The sequence below is a fragment of the Diorhabda sublineata genome, chromosome 3 (assembly GCF_026230105.1).
Source record: "Diorhabda sublineata isolate icDioSubl1.1 chromosome 3, icDioSubl1.1, whole genome shotgun sequence".
NCBI lineage: Eukaryota > Metazoa > Arthropoda > Insecta > Coleoptera > Chrysomelidae > Diorhabda > Diorhabda sublineata.
Genome location: NC_079476.1, coordinates 3,073,068 through 3,092,605, shown reverse-complemented (window position 1 = coordinate 3,092,605; position 19,538 = coordinate 3,073,068). Strand labels below are relative to the sequence as shown.

The 19,538-nt window shown below is 31.2% G+C and overlaps 1 protein-coding gene across 1 annotated transcript in view; it reads left to right on the top strand.

Moving 5' to 3' along the window:
- Positions 1–19,538, top strand: part of LOC130441037 (paired box protein Pax-2a) — a 58,565-nt gene that overhangs the window by 36,611 nt on the left and 2,416 nt on the right. Inside the window, exon 4 of the mRNA XM_056774518.1 lies at positions 19,089–19,308. Within this exon, the coding sequence (XP_056630496.1) occupies positions 19,089–19,308 (220 nt within the window). The remainder of the gene's footprint in view (positions 1–19,088; positions 19,309–19,538) is intronic.

Here is a 19,538-nt window from a genome sequence, read left to right as displayed (position 1 = left end):
TTTTGATAAAGAAAAAATTGAAAAATTCTAATGAATTTCAGTGAAGATTTCAATGAAGATTTGGACAATTTTAATAACTCAGAATCGTCAATAAATTTGTATGAATACCCAAAAAAATAATGAAGAGTCCATCAATAATCGACGTTGAATGGAATTTATGGAAACCAATTCAAAAATCCGTGATATTGGAATCATATACGAGGATGGTTCCAGAAGTACCTGGCCTGATCTAGAGATGACGGTAGTTGCTTAAAAATACCACTGTATTAAAAAGTAAACAATCTATACAGAATCTGTTTGGCAATCATCAATAGTGAACGCTTTCAGTGAATTAGTAAACGTGGAATAATTGGTCATCCACGAAGTCACCATCCAACCAATATAAAAGCTGAAGTAGATTCTACTCTACTTACAGTCTGCGAAGACCATCATCGCTGTGGTCAACCAAATGAGGTGACGACCCCAGTGTAATGTTGAAGAAAATCCACAAAGCAGTGGATGATCTGAAAATGTGGACATGAGAAAGCTGTGTTCAAGATGGGTGTCGCGTTTGCTCACAAAAAAAACAAAAACAGCGTCGTGATTATATCATCGAGTGTTTGGAAATGTTTCAAAGTAATAAAGCCGAATTTTTGCGCTGTTTCATAATCAAGGATGAAACGTGGGTCCATTACCTACACCCGGAATAACAGAGCAATCAAAACAATGAACTGAAAAGGAAGAATCCGCTCCAAAGACTGTTCCATCTGCAGGTGAGGTCATAACGTCTGTTTTTCGGGATGCGAGTGGGTTAATTTTTATTGACTATGTTGAAAAAGGACCTTATTTCAACGTTTGAGCGAAAAAATCAAGCAAAATGACCGCATTTGGCTAAGAAGAAAGTGTTGTTTCATCAAGACAACGCACCAACTCACACATACGTTATTGCAATAGCCAAAATTAAATACAGTGAAACCTCTCAAGTTGTACACCTCTTTAAGTTGTACACTTCCCTATGTTGTACGCATTTTGATAGAACCAAATGAAATACATTGACTTTTATGGGAGAATTTGTACATCTCTCGATCTTGTATGTTGTACAACTTCTTCGCCATAAAAATGATTCGTTTGACCTCTCAAGTTGTACAAATTACCACAAAAAATGACAAAATCCGTAATTACATGGTATATTTAAAAAGAACATGATACAAGCAAAAGCTAGTGATGTCTTAAAAACTGTTAATTAATTATTTATCTGTTGGAGGATTCATTTTTTTGTAAAACTGTAAATTTGTACACAAGATAGAGAGGTTTCATTGTATTTAAAATTTGAATTGCTACCTCATGTACCCTATTCGCCAGATTTAACCCCCTCGGATTATTTTCTTTTCCCAGACTCAGATTACTTGGTTACTTATTTGTTTTGGTCTCCGCGTACATAAATAACTCATACCGATTATAATTGTATTTATACGTTTCAAATATTTCGATTAATTACCTATTGAGTAATTTTTTTATTTTCTCACAATTTTTTAGATTCGAATAACTTCCAACAATTAATATATATGTACCTTGAATCGTCAACGTTTTATTCGTCGTTATTAGGTCATTTGCTAGTCGAGTGCTTCGAACCCTGCAACAACCCTTCATGCTTAAGTGAGTTAGCGATGTCCAATGTCGGTGGAGCTAACTAGCAAAGGCCGTCGGTCGTGACAAGATCACATGAGACCGGTGTTTGTAATGTCAACCCCCATTTTATCATAAGAACAAATCTAGAGATGGCTTCCGTTTCGACAGGATTGGCTTAAGCCATCGAATACAAAATAAAATTAATCTCGAAACTCATACGAAAATAATTCGAAACTAATTTCCAATATAATATTTTCTTTGGCAGGATTTTTCGCAAACATCGTTTTTTGTTGAATTCAGTTAAACATTTACCATTCAAATCCATTTATTTCATTCAATTACATAATTACATTTGTTATACAAATATTATTGTCTCTATTAAAATTCGAAAACCATTGTTTGAATTAAGTAATTTTAGATACTAATTGAATAATAGTTGAGAATTGGTTTTATGTAATTCCAAGGTCATTTGTGAGTATACGAGGGAGGTTTGACGAATAAATTACTTTCCAGGGGTTAACAACTCTCGATGATTATCTCATCAGCACAAAACCTTCTCAAACTTAAATATTTTTTGTATAAATACATACTTTTGAGGCTTCATATATTCGACTCTTCACATATTATAAGTTGAAGATCAATTTCATTTAGATATACCTTTCACAATAAACAATAATGAAGCATATAAAAAATGCTTTTAGTTTTCCAAATATTTTCGGATCTGGATTATGAATTTCAAATTCAGTTTCTAGTAAACAAAAATCCTCGCTACACGCTTTCACAACCAACAGTGAAAGTACTGATCGGATCGAGGTACTTTAGCTACATACTTTCGAAAAGCGTCAATAACGAAGCACACTGATAATGTCTAAATAGATTACGCAAGTTAAGATATTTGTAATTGAGTTATTATTACCAGATATAACAATTTGGATAAGAGATTAATTCCTTGAACAGTAATTCTGTTTATACTCTAACCAGCATTCTTATGTGATCCTCAATAAATGTTCTAAGTATGTTAAAAGAAACCGGCCAGTGACAGTTTTGTGGATTTTTCTGAACATCCACGACGCGACGTGGCTCTACGCAGAGAACCCCGTCGCGTCGTGGCCGTTATAAAGGTCACAACACGGAATTTACCATTCCGCCGGTGCCACTGGATACTTTAGAGACAGAAGCCAATTCAGAAAAAGCTGCAGAATCAATCGACAGACCAATCAGTATAAATTTAACATAAATAAACAATAATTTTACTATCAAAAATAATTTAATTTCATTTCTTAGATCTACCATTAATTTTAAATAACAATATAATGTAAATGATTATGCATCTTTCATTTATTTACCAATCATCAATAGTTATACCCGATTCTACCAAATATTAAACGCTCAGAACCCGTTGTAGCTCTTAGTGGATGTTTTGGAAGATTCTACCAAATATTAAACGCGTTGTGGCTCTTTGTGGATGTTTTGGAAGATTCTACCAAATATTAAACGCGTTGTGGCTCTTTGTGGATGTTTTGGAAGATTCTACCAAATATTAAATGCGTTGTTGCTCTTTGTGGATGTTTTGGAAGATTCTACCAAATATTAAACGCTCAGAACCCGTTGTAGCTCTTGGTGGATATTTTGGAAGATTCTACCAAATATTAAATGCGTTGTTGCTCTTTGTGGATGTTTTGAAAGATTCTACCAAATATTAAACGCTCAGAACCCGTTGTATCTTTTGGTGGATGATTTGGAAGATTGCAATAACAATTACTCTATCTGATGCGTGTTCCAAGAATCAAGTTAATGTCTGTAAAGATTAATTACCTTTCAAAAACAATAACTTTATGTAGTGGTACTAGTAAATAGTACATACAGTGTTAATATAAGCAACTATTCCAGAAACTCCAGTTTAGTTCTTAATATGTGTAAATATCCAGTTATTTATTGATCACCCTGTAACTTTTTTCCAGTCTCACATGCGCATTACATGAAAGATATATTTTACAATTTTTCTCTATGAATAATAAATATTTTTTTAAGCTTTATCGACAGGTCCAGCCCTGTTTTTCAACACAAAGTTTTTCCATGTCCTAAACATAATTATGAGACAAAATAACCGAGAACATCGTTCATAACACTATGGATACACGTTATGTTTTACGAATTGAGATTATAGAGATTATTAATTTTGTTATTAAAATATCTCTTTCGTGAAACTTGTCCATCTAGATAGAATTGTATTGGGGAAAGTGGTCATTTAAACATTTTACCACGGTGAATGAATATATTCTAACTGTTTTTGTTGATGACATTTATTGCCACGATCGAAAAAATTAAATTACTGTTATTATATAGCCTAATTTTGATAACGAACAAAAGTAGTTACAACTAACCATTTAAAAACGGTTGCATACAATACAAGACGAATTTTGAAATGGAGGATTAATTAGTTCAAAATTTCGGTATCTTATATTTTGTAATATATTTTCATTCAAAATTCAATATTCAAACTGACGCTTGATAAAAATATTAAGCTCATTGATTCTGAAAAATATATTACAAAATTTAAATCATCGCAATTCTTAAATATTTTCAGACGATAACTACATAAGTATTAGAAAACCTGGAAATATATTAATATTAGTACACATTGGTGTACTATTTTGCCACAATCCTAAAACGAAAACGTTCATAATTTGCGTTTTCGTAGTGAGAATTTGGCAAAATTAAACACCAAAGTGTACTAATATTAATATATTTCCGAGTTTTCGAATGATTATATATTCATCGTCTGGCACTAACATTATGATCAAGTACAATATAAAAATATTTATAAATGTATAACAATAATAAAATTTACTTACAATAATTACTAATTTGTAATTGTGTTATCTCTTGTTAAAACGATATTTCAGAATTCAATATTCAAATTGACACTTGATAAAATTATTAAACTTATTGATTCTGAAAAATATATTACAAAAAACACCGCAATTCTCAAATAACTAATTTCCAGACGATAAATACATAGGTATTCGAAAACTCGGAAATATATTAGAGTTAGTACACATTGGTGTACTATTTTGCCACAATCCTAATACGAAAACGTTCATAATTTACGGTTACGTAATGGGAATTTGTAAAAATTAGTACAAACTTCAATATATCTTTAACAATAATTAAGATTTTGTGGTTTAAAAAAGTGTTATTTCTTGTAAAAACATTCATTCACGGATTTCAAAATTCAAAATTCAAATTGGCGCTTGATTGAAATATTGGTTTTGGTTACTATAAAAATCGTTATTAATTTTCATTGGTTAGATTATGAATGACGTTGACTTTTTATAGGTTAGATAAGGTTAGATTGTTTTAGTTGGTTAGTTTATGAAATGCATTAAATTTTTGTAGTCTAGATTATGAACTTCTTCCGAAGATACTATGATTTACACTTGTAAAAACATTACATTCGTGAATTTCAAAAATTCATAAATCAAATTAACGCTTGATAGAATTAATTGGCTGCAATATTGTTTCTGGTTACTATAGAAATCGTTAATAATTTTCATTGGTTAGATTATGTATGACGTTGACTTTTTATAGGTTAGATAAGGTTAGATTGTTTTAGTTGGTTAGTTTATGAAATGCATTAAATTTTTGTAGTCTAGATTATGAACTTCTTCCGAAGATACTATGATTTACACTTGTAAAAACATTACATTCGTGAATTTCAAAAATTCATAAATCAAATTAACGCTTGATAGAATTAATTGGCTGCAATATTGTTTCTGGTTACTATAGAAATCGTTAATAATTTTCATTGGTTAGATTATGTATGACGTTGACTTTTTATAGGTTAGATAAGGTTAGGTTGTTTTAGTTGGTTAGTTTATGAATGGCATTAAATTTTTGTAGTCTAGATTATGAACTTCTTCCGAAGATACTATGACTTACACTTGTAAAAACATTACGTTCGTGGATTTCAAAAATTCATAAATCAAATTAACGCTTGATAGAATTAATTGGCGGCAATATTGTTTCTGGTTACTATAGAAATCGTTAATAATTTTCATTGGTTAGATTATGTATGACGTTGACTTTTTATAGGTTAGATAAGGTTAGGTTGTTTTAGTTGGTTAGTTTATGAATGGCATTAAATTTTTGTAGTCTAGATTATGAACTTCTTCCGAAGATACTATGATTTACACTTGTAAAAACATTACATTCGTGAATTTCAAAAATTCATAAATCAAATTAACGCTTGATAGAATTAATTGGCGGCAATATTGTTTCTGGTTACTATAGAAATCGTTAATAATTTTCATTGGTTAGATTATGTATGACGTTGACTTTTTATAGGTTAGATAAGGTTAGGTTGTTTTAGTTGGTTAGTTTATGAATGGCATTAAATTTTTGTAGTCTAGATTATGAACTTCTTCCAAAGATACTATGACTTACACTTGTAAAAACATTACGTTCGTGGATTTCAAAAATTCATAAATCAAATTAACGCTTGATAGAATTAATTGGCGGCAATATTGTTTCTGGTTACTATAGAAATCGTTAATAATTTTCATTGGTTAGATTATGTATGACGTTGACTTTTTATAGGTTAGATAAGGTTAGGTTGTTTTGTATAGTTAGTTTATGAATGGCATTAAATTTTTATAGTCTAGGTTATGAATTTCTCCCGAAAATACTATAATTTAAAATAAATTTAAAAAATTCATCTCCAAATGTAAAATATTCGAACGACCACTCAGTCAAGTTGTTCTGAAACATGCCTAGAATTTTTGACTAACGAAGGATTAACAGCAACAAGACTTCAACAAATAACAATTAGTCTTTCCACTGAGGACGAGAATCGTTAGAATATGACCCACGTACGGGAGGTCCTGTGATGTTGACTACTCCAGAAAACGTTAAATTAGTAGAAGAAATTGTTCCAAGACACCGACGCCTAAAAACAAAAGAAATTGCAACACAGAGTGGAATTTCCAAAACGGGTGTTCTAAGGATCATGCATGAGCATTTAAGTTTGATAAAAAGTAGTGCAAGGTGGATACCTCGAAAGCTGAGCCGAGTAGAATGTTTTTAGAACTTTGCGAAGTGTAATCCAGGGACTTTTAGCAATGAATATATACAAATATATACCTAGCCAAAATCAAACATCTATAATTAAGTAAAATGGCAATAAAATATATTTGAAGACATGACAAGACTCACATATTCATGTTTAAATAAATTATCGCGTTAAAATCTAAATTATGTACATCAACGTTGACTGGTAAAAATAAACATTTCGTGCAGTTTACATACATCATCAATCATATATACGAATATCACCCGAAACCCTAATTTCTCATATTTTGTTTATACATGGATCATTACGATTTGGTATAGTATAGACTGTGAATTAATGTCTGTTTGCAAAGGCATACATCATTCGTACATTAATTTGTAATCGATTATCAGTTTTATATCCAAACAACGATTTCAACGCCATCGAAATGACGTTGTCATTGGACCTCCAAGCTCAATCTAAGCTCTCACCTCAATCATAGTTATTTGTATGTAGTACATGAAACTGGGTGAGGAAAGTAAGTTTATTTTTTAAAGATGTCATATTACGATGTTGAAAGAAATTTGACAGTTATACCCTGATTGGATTTCTTATTGATCCGTGGTTTTATTAGTTAGAGCTCTCCACCTTGGACCCACCAATTCAAAGGTCCCCTTTTATAATTATTATGCAGCGTGTTCTATACTTTAGACTGTTAGTTGTTTTTGAAACTATCTAAGAAATATTATGTGCAATAGAAACTCCGATTGGAATTGAGAAAGATTAATATTTAGTTTACACAAATTGTTTTTTCAATCAATTTCAATTAAGGTGCTCTATTTGAAAAAAATCACCCTGCATAATTCCAATGGACAGATGAGTTCAATTATTTGAAAAAACTATTTTTTTTTATGTAAACTTGCCAAGATAGGATTATTAGATTTAAATACAGTGGTATGAACACACTGTTTTTAAAAGCTGTGTAAGTTTTAGCTTATCTCTAAATTGGAAAAATAATTTGCTTCACAATAAAGATATTTGTTGATTCTGGAGGTAGATATTAATTAATAAAACTCTTATTTTCGAGTATTGATGTGATTAGAAATTAACTTTTTACTGAAAAATTCACTTTCACAAATACACGAAACTTCATTGCATTTATAGAATTATTGAAGTATCTAATTTTGTTGGGCTGAAATTTTAAATATACGAATAGGTAATAAATCGTTTTCCAATCACTGGTTTTTACTTTTTAAATACATAAAAATTTTGAATATAAAGAGATAAAAATCAAGCATCGAATTATCACCCAATTAATTGCACTCCTTCCCACGTTATCTAAGATTGGTCTAAAATAGGCTACACACAGGCCATCTAGGCCCATAGCGTGGTAATAATTTTCTACCATTCTTTTCTGTTTCTTGCCTTCGCCTTCCATTAGATCTCTTTGTACCTCCGCATACGTTTTTATGCTAGAAGATAAATTTTCTGGCGATCAGGCGCTGGCCAAAATGTACTAAATTTTTCTAACCTTCTTTTATCATAATCCATTTATTTTTTACTAGGTCTCCAGTCACCAAAACATTCCCATTCCATCACGAACCCTTCCTCGTATTTTACAGTCGGCATTATTAAATGAGTCTATCATCCGTTTTTCCTCTGACCTTCGTACACACTCAGTTTTTTTTTGATTTTGACTCATCACTCCATCAAACTCTCTCCCTCTCTTCGTGCGCTCAATTTTTATGTTCTTTAGCCAGCTCTATTATTTTTACAGGTTTCTTCACTGTCATCTTAATCTCCTTATTACTGTAGAAGTACTCAAAGGCAGATTCCTAGATGCATTGATCTGATCTGCGGATTTATTTTACGTTTATTTTCACCGGTGGGGGTTTTTCGAGTCCGTCCTGAACGTTTTCTATTGCCAAAGCTCATAATGGATGCATTTTGCCAAGACTATGAATACTTGCGATTAATAAAGTTTCAACCGATAGTTCCAAGTCTGAATTTACGAACCACAGCACGTTCTCGCGTCTCACTGGCACTAAACTACAATCATAAACACCAAAGAAATCATTCACCGTTGAAGAATAATAAACAAATTAGGTACTTGCACGTTTTAACTTGTCGCACTCGCCGATTATAATATAATAAATATGTGGTCGTGAAAAGTTTTTTGTTTTTAAAACACCGTTTCGACTTTCGCTCAACAAGATGAAAGAGAACCTTGATGTATTATTATTTTGAAATTTAATGTATGGGATAATGGGATGGACAAAAACTTTTCACTGTTAATAGTGGTACAGTGCTCTATATAAAGTTAATCAAAAAAAGACACGTATTTAAGGCAGAAATGGATATATAGATGTACACCATCACCGAAAAAAATAATCAGTAATAGTATTTACTAGTATAACTAAGTAAAATTTAAAATATTCATCTAAAATAAGCGTGTGTGTGTGTGTGTGTGTGTGTGTATTAATTTTTTTTTTCAATCTGTAAGCTCGCTGTCTCTCGGCTGGAGTTTTTGGAGGTTTAGATTTTTTCCTAGTCAAAAAATATAAAAAAACATTAGAAAATTTATAAATGCATAATTATAAAAATTTCAACCGACTTTAAGAAAATTGATAAAAAAGGGTTTTTATAAACATTTTTTTTTTAAATTATGATAATTAATTTTTTATTTAAAATACAATATTATCTTAATAATTAACAAAAATGGTTATAAAAAGATAATTATGTCACTAAATATTTTACATACAATAATAAATAGTACATGAAAATTATTTAAATAAGCTAAAAAATAACTTTTCGAAAGAAAATTATATAAAAACATTATTATAATGAAAAAATATTGTCGATTTTTCTGATAATATTATCGAATTATTGACTACAGTTGTTAATATTTAAAAATTATTTATAAAATAAATCATAATAACGTGGAAGAATTTATAGACATCGACAAAAAAATTAATTTTTGGTTAGGTTAGAAATTTTCTATTTTATGTGGATGCGCTCGATAATTCATATTGGGTTGATTATCTAATTTTATGTGTTGTTTTCAAATATATATTTATATGAACTACATCGATAATTATTAAAATATTTAATAAATACAAATAGCACATGCTCATACATATAATACATGAATTATAACGTACCTTGCAACCACGTGTTTGTTAGATGTTCCGGCAATATCATCTACACCTCTTTTTGCCATAGTTATTTGAAAATACCTTCAGTTCACTTTAACGGAACACAATGATAATAAAATTTCACAATGACAGCAATATAAGTATGTTGACACTGACAAATTAGAAAGTTGCGCACCAAAAACGTAACGAGGTCATTCATCGATAGATTTTACTCCTCACATTTTTCTCATACCGGGCCCCTTATATATGCGAATCGATTCTTAAGGAGTAAACTCCAAAAACAATGCGTCGACTTACTTTCAAAACTTCCTAAGTCAGCTTTTACTAATTTTACAGGAGAGATGAGAAAAATGTATGAAGTGCGATACACTAATTATGTGAACTGATCTTTGATTAACCAATAATTATAGTTAGTTATGACTTGTTTACAATAATTTCTACTAAAAAATATAATTGAAAAATTTATAGCCAGACGTTCTGTTTTAAATTCTGTCCATATTTCAATTATAATTGAGTAACGAAGTAAATTAGAAGAATGAAATAATAGTTGTTTACGCAACAAGTGCAAAAAGTAAGCGTCCACTATATGCCGAGCTTGCACGAGTTGCATATAATATTTTTTCAACGTTTATGAAAAAAAAAGGTTTAATTTAGGTGTAGAAAAATAAAAAGCGTAATTTAAGGTCAAAATTTTAATAATTAATCAAACTCTCGGTTAACTTTGAGAAAGTTAGAAGCTAGTAATTAGGAATAATTCAACTTAAACATTATTTAACAAATTTAATCCTTCTTCAGTCTCATCTTTAATAACAAAACTTTATTCCTTGTCAGTTTTTGAACGTGGTACTTTCACAATTAATATTCTTCTTCTTCTTCTTCTTCTTTTCACCAAGGGTTCGCCAGAAGTAGTTGGGATGCTGAGGACCAGCTTTCGTACCATCTTATAGGTGGTCGTCCAGGAGGTCGAGTTAATATAAATTATTATTAAATAATTAATTCAATAGAAATATTAATTAATATTGAACCTACTTTTTCTATGTATTAAATACTCAATTTTTGAAGATCATCTCTACGATGCCAAATATTACAGCGACATACAACAAGTAATTTTAAAATGACTTACAAAAGGTAAACATTAATTACTGACTTGGTCAAATACTGGGAAATCGGAGCTTTTTTAGAAATTGTTAAATGTGTCTACTTTAGACTTTTTTGACCGAAATCCTGTATAGTTCTATTTAATAAATGCCATTAGTTTTATGTAATTTTCAATATTAACATCATATCACAAGTTAGATTGTAATCATATCGTTTGAATCAAAACCACAGAAGTCTATTCTTCAACAATATTTTGTCTAATCAAATCTAGCAACTTAAAACCCAATAGTCTACATCTAAAAGTTAATTATAGCTACCTAACTTTATGAAAACAGTAACTTTCTTAAATTTTTCTTTGTATTTGGTTTAAAATCATAAACAAGTTTTGAAGAATGACGACCGAATGCAAAATGCAACGACAAAAAAGGTTTCGCGATTGTCCGATAGATGCCGCTTTAAACAATTGTATCAACACCTTATATATAAATCGTAAAAATCGGACTTTTGTAAGTAAGACGAAGAATTTTCATACTATAAAGTGACTTTTATGCCCATACAATTAAAATTCATTATGTATCTTACAACTTACTCGCTATTACGAAAACAAGCTATTGAAGTTTGACAGGGTTAGTGATAAAGTGTTATATCTGATGTAAAAATCGAATGACGTGACGATGAATAAAAATAATTATCAACTGAAGATGATCTTAATGTTTTCGTGTGTCGGTGTATAACGTGTTGTCATTCGTATAATTATCCGGCAGTCTATTAGTGTTTATTTTACTATATTTTATATTTGCTTATCGTTTAAAGGGTTGTGTCCTCGGAAAATGGCAGTAATTTGTATAGAAAAGGCACTAGGGATAGAAAATTAATGGTTGTACGTACATTTATAAAATTATAAAATGTATTACAATTACAGTGGTACGGAATTTCATCAGGCCCAGACTGGCCGCCGGTCCAAGAGGCCCAAAAAGTTCTTACATCGATTGCATCACCATTTATATAAAAAAAATTGGTATTTATACACTTTCGCGGTCACCTGGTTTTTTGGCTCTAGAAAATCGAAAAATGGATAGATTTTAATGATCTTGGTTTCAAAATGTTCCATTTTACGGCGGATTTATAAAAAAAATTAGTAGAAATAGCTGGAATGAAAATTTCTCATAGTTTTACTGTTTTAAATCGTAAAAAAACGGTTTTGTAAAATAATCCTTTACAAAAAATTATGGTAATTATGTATACACTTTCGCGGTCACCTGGTTTTTTGGTTAGGTTAGGTTAGGTTAGATTAGGTTGGCTCTAGAAAATCGAAAAATGGATGGATTTTAATGATCTTGATCTCAAAATGTTCCATTTTACGACGGATTTATAAAAAAAATTAGTAGAAATAGCTGGAATGAAAATTTCTCATAGTTTTACTGTTTTAAATCGTAAAAAAAACGGTTTTGTAAAATAATCCTTTACAAAAAATTATGGTAATTATGTATACACTTTCGCGGTCACCTGGTTTTTTGGTTAGGTTAGGTTAGGTTAGATTAGGTTGGCTCTAGAAAATCGAAAAATGGATGGATTTTAATTATCTTGGTCTCAAAATGTTCCATTTTACGACGGATTTATAAAAAAAATTAGTAGAAATAGCTGGAATGAAAATTTCTCATAGTTTTACTGTTTTAAATCGTAAAAAAAACGGTTTTGTAAAATAATCCTTTACAAAAAATTATGGTAATTATGTATACACTTTCGCGGTCACCTGGTTTTTTGGCTCTAGAAAAGCGAAAAATGGATGGATTTTAATGATCTTGGTCTCAAAATGTTCCATTTTACGACGGATTTATAAAAAAAATTAGTAGAAATAGCTGGAATGAAAATTTCTCATAGTTTTACTGTTTTAAATCGTAAAAAAACGGTTTTGTAAAATAATCCTTTACAAAAAATTATGGTAATTATGTATACACTTTCGCGGTCACCTGGTTTTTTGGTTAGGTTAGGTTAGGTTAGATTAGGTTGGCTCTAGAAAATCGAAAAATGGATGGATTTTAATGATCTTGGTCTCAAAATGTTCCATTTTACGGCGGATTTATAAAAAAAATTAGTAGAAATAGCTGGAATGAAAATTTCTCATAGTTTTACTGTTTTAAATCGTAAAAAAACGGTTTTGTAAAATATTCCTTTACAAAAAATTATGGTAATTATACACTTTCGCGGTCACCTGGTTTTTTGGTTAGGTTAGGTTAGGTTAGATTAGGTTGGCTCTAGAAAATCGAAAAATGGATGGATTTTAATGATCTTGATCTCAAAATGTTCCATTTTACGACGGATTTATAAAAAAAATTAGTAGAAATTGCTGGAATGAAAATTTCTCATAGTTTTACTGTTTTAAATCGTAAAAAAACGGTTTTGTAAAATAATCCTTTACAAAAAATTATGGTAATTATGTATACACTTTCGCGGTCACCTGGTTTTTTGGCTCTAGAAAATCGAAAAATGGATGGATTTTAATGATCTTGGTCTCAAAATGTTCCATTTTACGGCGGATTTATAAAAAAAATTAGTAGAAATAGCTGGAATGAAAATTTCTCATAGTTTTACTGTTTTAAATCGTAAAAAAACGGTTTTGTAAAATATTCCTTTACAAAAAATTATGGTAATTATACACTTTCGCGGTCACCTGGTTTTTTGGTTAGGTTAGGTTAGGTTGGCTCTAGAAAATCGAAAAATGGATGGATTTTAATGATCTTGATCTCAAAATGTTCCATTTTACGACGGATTTATAAAAAAAATTAGTAGAAATTGCTGGAATGAAAATTTCTCATAGTTTTACTGTTTTAAATCGTAAAAAAACGGTTTTGTAAAATAATCCTTTACAAAAAATTATGGTAGTTATGTATACACTTTCGCGGTCACCTGGTTTTTTGGTTAGGTTAGGTTAGGTTAGATTAGGTTGGCTCTAGAAAATCGAAAAATGGATGGATTTTAATGATCTTGGTCTCAAAATGTTCCATTTTACGACGGATTTATAAAAAAAATACGAAAATTAAAAAAAAATAAATATTTTTTACAGTTTCATGACTTTAAATCCAAAAAAAATGACTTTCTACATATAATCATTCGTAACTGTTCCTGACGTCGTGGAATCAAGTTCGTATATTTTTTTTCGCAATTTACATAAAAAAATGAATACTTTGAAAAAAAAGTTTTTCCACTATTTAAGGTTTAAAACTATTAAAAACCGCAAATTCAGCCACTACCCCCGTGTTTTTCATAAATTCGTCGTAAAATGGAACATTTTGAGACCAAAATTATAAAATTTATCTATTTTTCGATTGTTAATGGTCCAAAAACTATTAACATTGAAGAATATAGTACGAAACTATTCACGAAAATTGATTGTTTTTAATCGATTTCATTTTAAGCTATAAAAACTGAAAAAATCATTCTTTTTGAATTTTTTTTTAAATTGTTTATTAATTTATGTAGAATACAAAAAAAATATAAGAACTTTATCTGATAATGAGATAATTTTTTGTAAAGGATTATTTTGCAAAACCGTTTTTTTTACGATTTAAAACAGTAAAACTATGAGAAATTTTCATTCCAGCTATTTCTATTAATTTTTTTTTATAAATCCGCCGTAAAATGGAACATTTTGAGACCAAGATCATTAAAATCCATCCATTTTTCGATTTTCTAGAACCAAAAAACCGTGAAAGTGTATAATTACCAAAAAATTTTACATAAATCAATGAAAATAGTTGCTTCTGAAATATTTTTTATGCTGATTTCCTCTATCGCGTCTAGATTTTGTACCTTTTCAATATCCAATTTCTCTCATGTATTTTACGAATAAAAATACGTGTTTTCATACATCAACAATACAAATTTTGTTTTTAATATAGTAACGTAAAATTATCTTATTTCAGCTTTCCAACATTCGTTTATTTGATTTCCTACACATTTCATGGGCTTCTTGGCAATCCCTCTTGATATTCCAACAGTAGTCCGCCATAAAATTTTCATTCCATCTACCTTGATACCGTTTTTCCATTTCTTTTATGTCTTGGTGGAGCCGTTTAACTTTGCTCTTCACTGTAATCCTCTAAATTATCGGGGAAATATTCAAGGTGGCCCAGAAACCGCGCACGATTATCACAAAGCTCATCCAAGCTAGTTTTTCGTTCTGATCCGTACTTTTTTCAAAATTTGCGTCTTCCATCAAAATTTGTAGATCCACGAAAATTGCCACCTTGATTTTTCTGAAGTAATGCGGGGTAATTTTTCTGAAAGATACTTGAATCAACGGTAAAACTTTCATCGTTAAGGCCACAGTTTTTATTTACAGTGTTTGTGAAGAGCTCAACTGCCCCATTCACATAAAAATCACTGCATTTTCCTATAACCAGGCTGTTGATTTAGTAGAAGATCATTTTGAAATCGCCACACGTCATTGGCGCTCCGAATATTTGTTATTGCCCAATAGGCTTTCACCATTTTCATATGTTTCCTTCAAGTGAACTGGAATGGAGGCGTATTTATTGCCATTATATAGAAGAGCTTCTTTCAAACTTTATGAAGAATCAATAAAAAATCTCCACTCAGACGTTTCGTGATGCCAAAATATTTCATTAGATCAGGAATATTACAACAGAGGGCCATTGAGATTTTTTTCGAGCCTAAAACTTCAGATTCCTCTTTAACCAAATCATCTAATTCTGTTTTGGTAAACAGCTGCGGTTCATTTCGTCTTCCTGGAATGAATTCATCCTCTGATGAATTGGCCTCACTCTCCGATTTAGCTGGTGCATCGATCAAAATGTCAGTGCTTTATTTTTAGAATTGTATCCACTGGATACAGATACAGGATAAGGATACCAAAGGGCATTCGCTTGTTTTTGCTGACACAATCCTTCTACACAGTTGAGACACACTTTATGGGAAGCCCATGATTTGTCTTGATCGTCAAGCGTTAAATTGGAATAGGAAAAATACAGTTTCTTTACTAACCCATTAAATGTCACATGCATGATTGAAAGGAATTTGTCGCTTGTCAGTAAGATACCGACAGACGAGAGAAACATGTAACAGGCCGACGTTGTACAGATAAACCCTAACCTAACACGAAAATTGTGCATCGTAGGTGTCTGATTTTTTAGTTGCCGGGAATCAATCTTCATGATAAAAATATTATCGATTTGTGAGTTAACCAAATGTAATAGAAAAAAACTAATTGCATTTTTACCCGACTGCCAGGAAGGGTTATATTTTTAACGCGTATCTTGTATGTATGTATGTAATTTTCTTTATTACCTTGTATCTCCAGAACTGCTAAACGGATTTTCACATTTGAGGTATCGTTAGATTCGTTTCATTAGCCCAAGTGTTCTTAGATAGGAGACATTTTAAAAAAACCAAAATGGCGGATTTTGGACGCCATGTTGTGAGGTAAAAAAAATTTTTTTACTACCAAGCATATCGAGTTGGGTATCAAAATGAAGGATTTTAAACACTGATTGTAAATATGTATATAGCTTGCAGTTTTAATATTAAACGGGACGATAAAAAATAGCTAATTAAAATAATTCAGACCCGTGCGGATAGATGGCACCACTAGGTTTTTAAAACGCGGTATCGCTGTGACTTCTTGTTATCTAAGACTAATATATTTACTACGGACCTACGTTCTTACTATAATTATAATTGTCTTGTGCGATTTAAATATCTTCATTATTGTAAGTTGCCCCAAAATATGAGGCAAGCTGGAGATACAACTTTTGTAGACATATTAAACAGTCTTCGCGTTGGAGAACTTACAATGCAGCAGTTATCTATCACAGAAAACCGCAGAGTACCGTTAATAGGGCCATTTGACGATGGAGAAGCTGTCAGAATTTTCCCGACAACTAGACTGGTTGATGCATATAACGCGACTATGACAGAAAAGTTCACAAAAGTATACACCGTTAGTGCTGTAGACATCTCATTGGATCCTAAAACATATTCCACGAAAGAAATACTTACCTGAAGATCCCTATAAAACAGGTGGTATACCAAACCAACTCAAATTAGGTGTAGGCTCTCGAGCCATACTAAGACGGAACATCAATGTTAACCATGGGCTGGTTAACGGTGCTATGGGTGTTATCCGACGAATAGATTGGCCAGCATTACGCAGAGAGCAGTTGGAGCCGGGAGAACCGCCATAAGTAGTATTTGTGGAGTTCGATGACCCAAATATAACAGGGAACCGACCTGGTATTGGAGTCCAGATAGTGCTAAAGAATTTGATGCTCTACGTGATAAAGACAAGATCGAGCGACGAATGCTTCCCTTAATTTTATGCTGGGCAGTGACGGTGCATAAATTACAGGGCACAACTTTAGACCGAGCAGTTGTAGATTTAAGTAAAAACTTATTTGCAAAAGGTCGAGCTTACGTTGCTTTGAGCAGAGTGAACGGACTTGCTATTAGTTCTCTTGACCCTAACAAATTGCTTAATCAACCACACGACATAAACTCATTCAAGGAATTCATCCGGTTACGTAATCTTAACTAAAAAGACATAAATAAAATAATAATTAAAAAAAAAAACAAAAAACCCGCATGCATGGATAACTACAATTAAAAATCAACTGAAAAGACTGAAACAAGATGAAAATTCAATGATAAGGTATTTGAAACAGTACCAAACCAATGTACCAGCATATTGTACACTTAGAAATATCAGCGCGGTAAGTTTTTTCACTTTTGTGCAACATTATAAACAGAATTGCAGTCGGAGGCATGAAATTGAATGCTATGATAAATTATTATCTCTTTGTGCATGCCTCCGAATGTAATTCTGTTTATAATGTTGCAAAAAAGTGAAAAAACTACCGTGCTGATACTTCCAAGTGTACAATATGCGGGGACATTGGTTTGGTACTGTTTCAAATACCTTATCATTGACTTTTCATCTTGTTTCAGTCTTTTCAGTTGATTTTTAATTCTAGTTATCCATACAGGCGGGTTTTTTGATTTATTTTAATTATTATTTTATTAAGAATCAGTGTGAAAAACTGCTTAGTGCAACGTGGTGTTGTTTATGGAAAATTCTTAATCAGTGAAGACAGTGAAAATTCTCTAAATTTAATTTCTGTTTTCAAAGAAATCTCTAATGGAAGTTTTGTGTGTGAATCAAATCTTGATTCACAGGTAGAAACCTTATAAATAATGGTCGAAAGCTAACAACTTGTTTATTTTTTTCGTTTTTGGTCATTTCCCTTGTTTCTGAATAATTGCAAAGTAAAAACATTGAGTATGCTTTAGTTTAGATCTTAGGACACACACTGTTCCAGCAAGTTGATGAAAGGAATTTCACGCATTTTGAAGTTCTGTAGGCAAAAAGAAAAAACCTTTACAAGTGCTGTTAATCCTAAACTACACGAAAATTATATTAATCTCGACTTAGAAGTGGACTGATGCCTGGTGAAAAAAAAAAAGATGAAGCTGACTCTATTTCAACAGTTCAACATTACAACATCTGGCGCAAACAGACAATTTACAGGATGGTTTTCGTTTGGATATGAAAAATTTGACTCTTTCTTAAAACTAGAAACATTCCTCACGCAAGTACTACTGCACAGTGTTTCTAAACTGTGTAAAATTGGAAGAAGTCTGCTATTTATGAAGCTGTGATAGTTTATACAATGATAAAGCAACTTTATAGCGGCTTATCCCACTAAAAACTACGAAAACAGATGCAGATGAAGAAGATAATTGACACCCAGCCGAAGAAGACAATGTTTTCGATATTTGAGACGTGCTTTCTCTATTCTGTATGAAGTTATTACTTACTTATAACTGTATACTAGGTAGAAGCAGCTAAGAGCATTTGGGAATACACCACACATAAGAGCATCCTTTTTTAGATTGCTTTTTCTACAAAAAAAGGTTTTGTGTGTTATGAATCAAATAAAGATGCAAGTCAAAAACCTTTTTTGCCGAATGAGAATGTTCCTACTTCTACTCGTATTTATTTTTTTCTGTATTTAGTAGTTGTAAGTTGATAAGAAACTTTCGTATTTTTATACTATCAGTATCAAAAATAAAATAAATTTTGACTTGGTTTCTAATAGCGATTATCCTTTCTGCAAATTAATTGCTGAAATATAATGTATTAACGCAAATATTATTTTCAGCAAGTAGCTACTCCAACAGTTGTCAAAAAAATTCTGCGATTCAAACAAGAAAATCCCGGAATGTTTGCATGGGAAATACGAGAACAACTTATATCCCAAAGGATATGCGAACCCCACAATATCCCGTCAGTTAGTTCAGTAAATCGCATTTTGAGGAACAGCGGCGTTTGGCCGGATCCTTCATCGGATATGTTACATCATAGAGTCACTCATCCTTCAGGTGAGATTTGTTAAATTCCTACTCTAAAATACCACAGATCTAAATCAGCATTTAGTACAAAGGGGGGCCGGGAAGTACCGTTTTCTTCGATAAATTTTCTATTTTCAATCAACGTAAACTACTTTCGGTGTAAAAGCAATTAGCTTTTGGATGAAGTATCTTAAGATTATAGACATTATCTAAATACTATTTTCCAGACTCCCTCTGACTTCTGGCTACATTACTTCATA